Source organism: Felis catus, chromosome D3, assembly GCF_018350175.1.
Source record: "Felis catus isolate Fca126 chromosome D3, F.catus_Fca126_mat1.0, whole genome shotgun sequence".
Classification (NCBI taxonomy): Eukaryota; Metazoa; Chordata; class Mammalia; order Carnivora; family Felidae; genus Felis; species Felis catus.
The window spans coordinates 11,228,160-11,237,491 of NC_058379.1; the positions used below are offsets into that span (position 1 = coordinate 11,228,160).

General features: G+C 64.8%; 1 protein-coding gene across 2 annotated transcripts in view; it reads right to left on the reverse strand.

Annotated features, from left to right (window-relative positions):
• RBM19 (RNA binding motif protein 19) overlaps positions 1-9,332 on the reverse strand; it is a 143,286-nt gene that overhangs the window by 38,225 nt on the left and 95,729 nt on the right. For both annotated transcript variants that reach the window (XM_006938504.5, XM_019814580.3), the window contains exon 22: positions 9,084-9,189. In XM_006938504.5, the coding sequence (XP_006938566.2) occupies positions 9,084-9,189 (106 nt within the window). The remainder of the gene's footprint in view (positions 1-9,083; positions 9,190-9,332) is intronic.

Below are 9,332 nucleotides of genomic sequence, written 5' to 3' on the forward strand. Positions count from 1 at the left end.
AACCTCGGCTGTGGTTCCGAACCTCAGGGCCTTGTCCATCCTGGGGCGCCCAGGGGTCAGTGCGGTGAGGGTGTCTCGGGAGGAAGTGGGGAGTTACATGTTCCTGGCCGTGTGCTTCTCTCCAAATCCAGCTTCTTTCTACTGCCTGTTTCCTTCCCTTGGGAGGAAAGGGCCGCCTTCGTCCCATGGATTATGGATCCCCTGGGTTAGAACTCGGAGCCCATGACCACAACCTACTCATCAGAACGAACATTACTCTCCCATTTCAACGAAAGGAACACAGAGGCACGGGCCGAGGTCTGCGTGTGCATCAACCGCCTTGTTTTTCCTTTCAGACTCCGTGCACTCCATCCCCGGGCCTTTGTAACAACACCCGCCCTGGCCTCGGAAGAGCTCCCTCATCACAGCCGCCTCGGTGGCGGCCCAGCACAGGCCCCGCTCGCCTCACACAGACTGCCACCGGGCACCCTCCCCACGCCCTGCACACGCGGCTTCCATTGCGGCACCTGCCCCGTTAACGTGTGCCGGCCTCCGCGGCTCAGCCTTGAACCTTAGAGGCAAGGCCTCTCTCCCTGCTGCCCCTAGTACAGTGCTCGGGGCAAAGTGTGCTCAGGAGATCGAGTAGCTCCCCCTTCTCCGCAGGGGATATGTTCTAGGACCCCAGTGGGTGCCCGAACCCACAGATGGTACCGAACCCCATCTACGCTGTACTTTTCCTGCACACACACACCTGTGGTGAAGTTTAACTTCTAAATCAGGCGTGTGATGCGGCGTGAGGCCACGCGGCCCGGGGGGGAGGGCCATCTGCTTCCGGGCCACGGTTGATCGTGGGTAACGAACCACGGAAAGGGAAACCGTGGATGGGGGGTGGGCTGCTGTATTCACAGAGCCATATTCAAGTTGGTCCTGGCTAGAGACGGCGGGCTGGCTTAAATAACCCGCCGTGGTCCCTCCACGTCCCTACGATACAGACCACGAAGACGCAGGAGCGAGGAGTATGTCGTCTCCGGCTGCCACGTGCACGGGACGGCCCGCCTTGCGGTTAGGACGAGACCTGGTGCGGACACGCTCTTGGGTCTGGCAACGGGGAGGGGAAGGCCTGCTCCCGACGTGTATGACTCTGGGGCCCTGGGGGACGGGAGCAGGTGCCCAAGCCACCAGGACCCGGGAGACCGCAGATCACCCGCTCGGCTCACCGTGCAACTCTAAGGGTGCGTTCACTTGTCTGGGAGCAGAATGCCATAGAAGGGGGGGCCTCTGCCCTCCGGAGCCACTTCCTGCCATCCTCTGTGGCAACAGGGCTGGCCGCTCCCACTCCTCTATCGGCCCCCTCTCTCCGTGCTTTTGCAGGCCACTCCCACGGACCGCGTAACTCGGGCTCTCGCCCTCTGGCTTCCGCGTAGGTGATGCCCGGAGTCCTGGAGGGAGGGAGGAAGGGGGTGGGGGTGCCGTTCCCCCGCCCCCTCCCGCCAGGACTACAGCTCCTGCCGGCGGCCCCTCCCCTCTCACCGGTCCCCCAGCCCTACTTATTCCTCCATAAATCTCTCTTAGACCATCGGGGGTGGGGTGTCTGCCGACCCGGAGGGCTGCCCGAAGTGCCTCTGCCTCGACCCAGGGCAGATGGGCTTCGCGCTCCAGACAGCAGGTCTCAGGGCCTGGCCCCGCTCCGAGAGTTGAGGCCCACTGAGGAGAGCTCGGGCAGGGCCGGCTGGGGTGCGGGCTGGGGTGCGGGCTGGCTCCCGCCGTCATCTGGTCCCTGGCTTGGCTGTCCCAGAATCACCCCCCTTTGATCTCTGACCCGAGCCACCAACTGTGGCCCCCGAGAGCCCTAGCCTCGACCGCCTCTTCTGCGTCCCCCCGGAAGGAAATCTGTGAGGGCGGAGCGGGGAGTGACTGTGACCAGGCCTGGCAGCCATCTTTCCAGAACAGGGAAGACGCTGGAAGGCTGCCAACGCGGCGCTGGCCTGACCTTTCTGCAGCTCTCCCTGGAGACACAACTCCTCTTGGCGGCAACAAAAGTCCACGCGATGCCCTTGGTGGAGCCGCCGTCCCAAGGGCGGTGGCTCCCGGGCCGGGCTGAGGACGGGACTCTTGTCTTCGTAAGTCCAGGCACTCGTCGGCCCCTCCTGCCCCGTGTCTCGCAGAGGGGGGAGGGCTGCAGCAGGCGTCAGATCCACCTGAGCGCGGACAACGCCAGCCTGCGCCAGGCCATCTGTGCCCCCAATGCCTGGAGTAAGCGTGACCTGAGCCAGCCAAGAACGACCACGTGTGCCCGGGGGCACGGGACTGAGCGGAGGGAGCGGAGGCCCGGGGCCCTGGCTGGGGCTGGTGGGGGCCAGGCTCCTCCCGTCGGCTGAGACGGCTGAAAACGGGGGCTGTGCTTCTGGGAGGAGGGCCTGCCGCGCCGGGATGTTCGCTGTCTTTCGGTGCAGCGTCCTGTGCTCTGAGGCACAGAACCGTCCCGCCCCTGCCTTACGGCTCCCACAATCCCAGAAGCAAGCTCTCAGCAGGTCGTGCCAGCTGCTTCGGGCCTCCACGGGGGAGGAGTGGGGTGGCAGCCGGGCCCGGGAGGAGTACTGGGTGATCGGCCGTGGGGCCCCACTCAGCACCTCGGGCCATTTCCAGTTAAGATACCATGGAGCTGAGGACGAGTTTCTAAGAGAAACACCCGGGGCCCCGGTTCTGGGAGGTTGTGCCTCCATCTCTCAGACAAATAGATGTGTCTCCTTCCTTTCCTGCCTTCATCCACTCAACTCCTCCCAATTCCAGTCGACAGTCCCCGGAGGACCCGCCAGGAACCAACGCCACGCGAGGGGACCCAGAGGTGAGGCACCACCTCTGCCCTCTGGAGGGGCAAAAGAGCCACCGGGAAAGAACCAATGCCGCCAGGTCGCCGACGGTCAGAAACGGTAAGGCGAGGGGGCGGCGTGGGCTGGTAACGGCCCTGCTGCTTTCTGGCTTTGTGACCCGACGAGGAACTTCTTTGGGTCTCTACTCCGTCAGCTGCAAAATGGGGGCGCTTGGACCTCCCGCGGCTGCCGAGAGGGGTAAGTAGGACAGCAACTGTTCACCGACCCCAGCGCCCGGGGCACGGGAAGGGCCTGGGTCCTCGCACCTGCTGTTGCCATCGGCAGTGAAGTCACCAGAGGAGCTCCCGGAGGGGAGAAAGGTGTCCCACTCAGCCGGGCTCGTCACCTTTCCCTGGCAGTGTGTTCCGAGCGCCTGGTGAATCTGACGTGAGGACACTAGCACCCTAGGTCTTCTCGTGTGGGCAGAGGCCCGGAGGGAGGGACAGGCTGAGCCGAGGGGCACCGCATGGCACTGCTTATGCCCTGGTGACGACGAAGGATGCAAGCCTGCTAGTCTGAGGAGAGTGTGGCTTGCCCCCACCTCCCCCCCCGGCTTCTCAGCCCCCAAATGTGTTGGCTGAGCCTGAATCCCGGCCTTGAAATGCAAGGCTCAGGATTCAAATATACTTTTTTTTTCCCCCTCCACTCCTGGGCCCCAACAATGGGAAATAGGAAAACCTTGCTAACGAAACGCAGGAAGGAACCTGCATGCACGTGAGTATGTGCACGTACCACGCGTGCCCGAACAGAAAGGCGGGGACCAAACCCTGGCTCCCTAACGTTTCTGGAGACGAGCAACCTCTACCGGGCTTCAGACCGCAGCAACCCCGCCCACGGGGCCCGAGCACACCCGGCGGTCACCCCTTCTTCGGCGCTTTGTGCCACAGCCTGGGCCTAGCCCTGATCTCCACACTTGCCTCCAGGGCCAGTATCATTTCCGACACGGGGACGTGACGCCCCTTCTCAGTGTTCGTGGCCTCCTCGCTCCCAGGGGGCGCCGGCCCCTGCGGACCCTGCTGTGCTCCCACGGGCCCCACGGAAACTGCCCGACTCCCTTCTTACCCTCGATGAAGCAAGCGCGTGTGGAGCTCACGCCAGTGATGATCTGACGGCGGTCACCGTTTACGGGGTGGGCAAGATGGCCCGGCCCTGTGCCGGGCAAGGAGGCGTCCCCGCCTTGAGAGGCTCCGGCTGGCCCCCTCACGGTCCCCCTCTCTCCGCCACGGGTCTGATTTCGGCAGAGCTCTCGAGGCGACAGCACGGGCGGGGCCGGGCCCGGGCCCCGTGTCCATGTCGCACCCCCCCCCCCCGCCCCAGCACCGTGCAGAAGCGGGAACCGGGAAGGGACGCATTAACCGGTGCGACCCCACAATTAAAGCTGTGGCTGTTTACCACGGTGAGAACAGCTCTGCCTGCCAACGCCAGCCGCCATCACGTCTCCCTACTGCCGGCTCCCCCCAAGTGTTTATTTAAGCCAACACATTGCTCTGCTAATTGGATAACATTCCACGTGAAAATAGACCTTTTAAAACAACAGCAGCGGCGGCAAATAAAAACAGCCACAACTGCAAAAGTACAAAGGCGCGGCGGGCTCGGGGAGGGGAAATTAAAGGCGCCTGCATGGGGAAAAAAATTAATATTCCGGTTTCCGGGCTGAGAGTCTATCCTTTCCATCCCTTCTCTTCCAGGCTGGCCTTCCTTTCCTCCTGCAGGACCAGCCTGCGCTGCGCAAAGCAGGAGGTGGGGGCAGCTGCTAAACAGAAGCCCGGTGGCTACCGGTGGCCTCTCTGGGGCCAGGCTGCTTCGGGCTCGGGAGGGCTGGACTCGTGCGCTCATGGGCCCGATGCCGGGGCGCTCACTCTTCTGGGCGCGCCCCCAAGAGATGCTCCGGCCCCTCCCCCTGAAATGGCTCTAATCGGTGAGTCGTCCTCTCCCCTGGGTGCTGGGGTGGGCAGTGGCGGGCATGCTGGGGACAGGAGGGGCCGGCACTCAGCTCAAGCGAACGAGCAGACGAGGCGGGGAGCGCCCTGGACGCACGGGCTGTGGCAGCCGGTCAGCACGCAGAGTTACCCGGCTCTGCCCGGTTCCGGCTGCATGACCCCGGCTGACCGACGTCACCGCTCCGAGCCTCAGTTTCCCCACGTGTCCAATGCCACCTACCACTCACCTCCTAGAGTCCCGGGAGGACAAGACGTGACAAACGCAAACGCCCAGCAGCCAAAGACAGGCTTCTAGAAGTTGACGGTTTTGATCACCGCCTAGATGCTGCCCTTCCGGAAACATCAGGGCCCAGAGAGCCACGGGGGCACCTGAGACAGGGAGACACCTGTGCACATAAGTGCAGACCTAGGCCGCCTGGGGAAGACCACTGCATTTGGGATGGCTTGCGTCCTTGACTTCCAGTCTTCCCTCGTCAGCCTCTGTCCTGCCCCCCTCCACCTCGAGGGAGTAGGTTCTTTGGAAGACATCGCCTCACCACCCCCGGAGTTTTAGGGAACACGGGCACTTTCAGAGGGCCTAGGACTCCGAGGGCTGACAAACGACCTAGGAAGGTGGAACGTGCCAGGTCACCGAGGCCGTGATGAGGGTAGATGGGTCTCCTCCAGCTTAGCGCCTTGGCCCCGCGGGGCTAGCGCCAGGCTTCGCGGGGATCGGTCCACAGGGCTCTGCAGCGGCTGCACAGACAGAGCTCGGCGGCCGTGCGGAGACCGGGAGGGACTCATGCAAATCTCCCGCCCGATTCCCGGGGCCGCTGCAGGTTGGGATGAGACAGTGCGCGTGTGGTGTATACATCACGTACAAAAGCCGGTGCGGTCGGTCGCAGGGGCCTCTGACTATTGTCATCAGTTGCCTGGTTACCCTGAGCTCTGCCACGACAGCCTCTGCGGAGCCTCGTGCTAGGATTCTCTTCACGGTTTGGGGGTGTGCGCTTGCCCCAGAGGGGCCTGACGGATGACAAAGTCCCTGATGATGCACGGGCAGGGTGGAAGGCAGTGTCGTGGAGGAAGGTCGGAGGACTCAGGGTGCAGGGTGCAGGGACGGTGCAGATGGGCAGGCTGCCGAGGGGCTGCCTCGAGGGGCGGACCGGGGCTAATTCTCACCTCGGCCAGCTGGTGAAGGGGGCTGGCTGATGCCGGGGAAGGAGCACTGTCCTGGGAGCCAACGTATCTGGGTCCCGGCCCCCCCCAGAGACTATCAGTTTCTCCACTGCTTCCCAGACTCAACATGGAACGCCCAGCTGTCCGTTACCCTCTCCCTTCTCCCTTCTCCCCTGGTACCAACCCTCCCATTTCACCCTCCCCTCCCCTCCTCCTTTCCTCCCATCTGAGCACGGCCCGGGGCCCCCAGGAGAGGCTCTGATGCCAGGTTCCCGCGTGGCCGATGCCAAGAGTGACGCCTTCCATCCCCACGGAGGATGTCCTGCCGGGCACTGGGAGTGAACCCCCTTGCGAGGGGTGCAGGTGGGTCAGGCAGGGATCAGTCAAGCTCCGGAAAGGCTTCTGAAGGAGGAGGACTCCTCCTTCCCCGAGTGCTTCCGAAAGAGGACGGCCACTTAGGGGGAGCCCGCCAGACGGATGGGGGTGAGGCGCGTCCCCCCGGCACTCCCACCAATTCCTTCTGTGGGAGTAAAGGTCTCGGGGTGCTCTCCTCAGCGTCTCCCTGCGGCCTCGCACCCCGTCTTCGGACTCACGCCTCCCCCCCCCCCCCGGCTCAACACGTGCGGCAGTCAGAACCGCGTTCGTGGACGTGCAGTGCGCGCGGCCCCCTGGGTCAGTGGCGGGTGCTGACCGTGCCACTCGGAAGACAATGAAGTTCTCCAGACAGACACGGAGAAGGAGAGGGAGGCATGGCTTCCCCGGGAGGCAAAAAGAGCAACGTCCTGCTGGGTCCACGCCGTGTGGAGGGCCGGCTCGCACGCTGGCGGGCACGCGGGGCCCCGGTCCTCATGCGCCCAGAGGAAGGGCTGCGGCGGGGACGCAGGAGCCCGGCCGCCGCCTGTGGGAGGCGAGGGGCAGAGGGGCCAACCCGGAGGGGCCGCGGGCTGAGTCCCTGCTGTCCTCGGCCGCCCTTTCTCCTCCTGGAGGCCAGAGCGGAAGGCGGGGAGGGGACAGAGGCCGTGCCGGCCTTCAGAAGTCACGTCTCCGGCCTGGCTCTGGGGCCGAGCGCCGCCCCGTCTACCTGAGGCGCCCCTCCTGCCCCGGCGATCCCGGGGAACGAAACTGCCACCGACCGCGTCCTGGCAACGTGGCCATTGACGCTGGAGGCTGGGAGCCCACGCCGGGTCTGAGCCTCCAGCCCCAGGAGCCACATAGGTTGGGACATCAGCCCCAGCCCTGGAGAGAGGCCGCCGTGTGCAAGGGACACGCCCTCCAGCTGGGGGGCTCCGACGCCTTTTCTCTCGGCTCTGTCCTACCCCTCCTCCTTCTGAGAGCATCTCCCTTGTCACCACCGCCACCCTCCTCCTCCCGGGGCCAGCGCCACTCCGAGGACACCGCCCCCACCCAAACCTCACGACAGCTTGGGGAGGAAAATCCTCTCGCCGTCTCGTAAACGTCGCGGAAGCTGAAACACGCAGAACGTGAGTCAGTCGCTTGCCCGAGGTCCCTCGGCAGACAGGGGCAGTGCCAGGGTCCCGACTCAGGCCGTCTGGCTTCCGAGTCTGTGCTCCACCAACGAGCCCCCTCATCAGAGGCCTCTCTTGGGGGTGAGGGGTGAACCCCCTGCTCTTTCTTCCCTGGTCACAATCTCACGCGGGAACCCTGAGAGCAAACAGGCGACCAGAGCTCTGTACCCTCACCGCCCAACCCCCCAGAGGCCCCCCCAGCAGGGTTAGGGTTAGGCAGGCTGGGGAGGAAACACTGCCCTGCGCTTCCTTTCCCTCTGTCTGGGATGAAGGCACCCTGGCTCTCGACGGAGCAGGGCCGGTGGGAAGGGGGAAGAAATAACTCACTTGTCTCCAGCCTATGGGCCAGGGTTTCATGTGCACCGTCAGATGAGGAAACTGAGGCACGGGGCAGGGCTAGGGGAGCCCAGCTGCCGGCAGGAAGGTGCTCCGGACGGCTACCCCCGTGGCTCCCCTCTGAGCACATGCGGGTCCCCCCCCGCCCCCCAGAGGTGCCCGCGTGCCGCACGCAGGGGGTGACGCCGCGGACAGGAGGCAAGGGAAAGGCTGCCAGCCGAGAAGAAAGGAGACCAGATGTCCGGACAAACGCGGCCACGTGTGGACAAAACAGGCACTTGAGTTCAAGACGCTGAGACAAAGGTGGCTGGCGAGGCTCCCTGAGGTCCCGGGAGGGCCCTCCGTGCCTGTGCGTGTTCCCAGGGCCCACAAAGGCCGCAGCTGTGTCCCCGAGATGTCACCTCCGGCTCCGCCCACTGGGCCTCTGGCAATGGCAGCTCGCTAAAGGCCGACGGGTGTGATTCTAACAAATAACTCTGCTTTTCCCAGGAGGTCTCGTGAGAAGCAGAGGGGGTCCCGGTGTGGGTGAGGCCCGCCCGTCGCTTCCCCCGGACCCTTGACGAGAGGGGAGGCCGACAGAGGGAGAAACGCGCAGGGTCGTGAGGGAGCCCTGGGGATTCAGCGGCCGCGAACACAGCCAGACCCCCCCGACCACACAGCCTCTGCGCTCCCACATCGGCGGCCGGGCTGGGCCCGGCACCCACCCCCCGCCGCGCCGCGCCCGGCCCAGATCGCGACAGGCCGCCTTGCTTCAGAAACGAGAGGCGTTCTGCCTCCTAGGAGAATTCTGTACCTGTGCCTCTGCACAGCGGCCCCTGCCTGGGCAGACCTTGCCTGGAAGCAGCCCGACCGGCGGGCCCCGGCCACAAGCGGGAAGATGAGGACAAGACACGTGTCCCTGTGGGAGCCTCCTCTCCCAGGGCCGCCCCCCTGGACCCTGCCTTCGGGGGGCGCTCACAGCCGGGAGCTCTGGCTGACCTGGGGAGGCCTGGGAAACCCGCTCACTCCCCTACTTTGTATCCCAGGTTCCTGCTTCTGTCACGTGAGCGGGCGAGGGAGGGAGGGAAGGAGGGAGGGGGACACAGGTCTGCCCCCTCCTCCAAACAAAACCCAGGGTCTTGCCTTCCCAGGGAGTTGCACAGATTGGCGGGGTCAGGGAAAGACCAGGAAAACCCCACGGGGCAGGGACATGCCCACATCTGTTAAGGCGTTTCACTCTTCTACAAGGGGGCCCGGAAGGCAGGTGGGAGAGTGGGGGGGGGGCACTGCCTCACCTTTGCATCCTGCTTCGTGAGGAAGTCCACGAAGCCGAACCCTCGGTGTGAGCCTGTCCCGCTCATCTTCTTCGGCAAGCGGACGGTCTTCAGCTCCCCGAAGGTGCTAGAGACAGAGGGCAAAGCACAGGAGAGCTAAGAACCGGGGCCCACAAAGGGGCCGGGGTGTGTGCGTGAGGGCAGGACCAGCTTACACACTCATCCCCTCTGGTTAGAAAAGACAAGTGCTCGCAGGTGCACCCGTGCGCG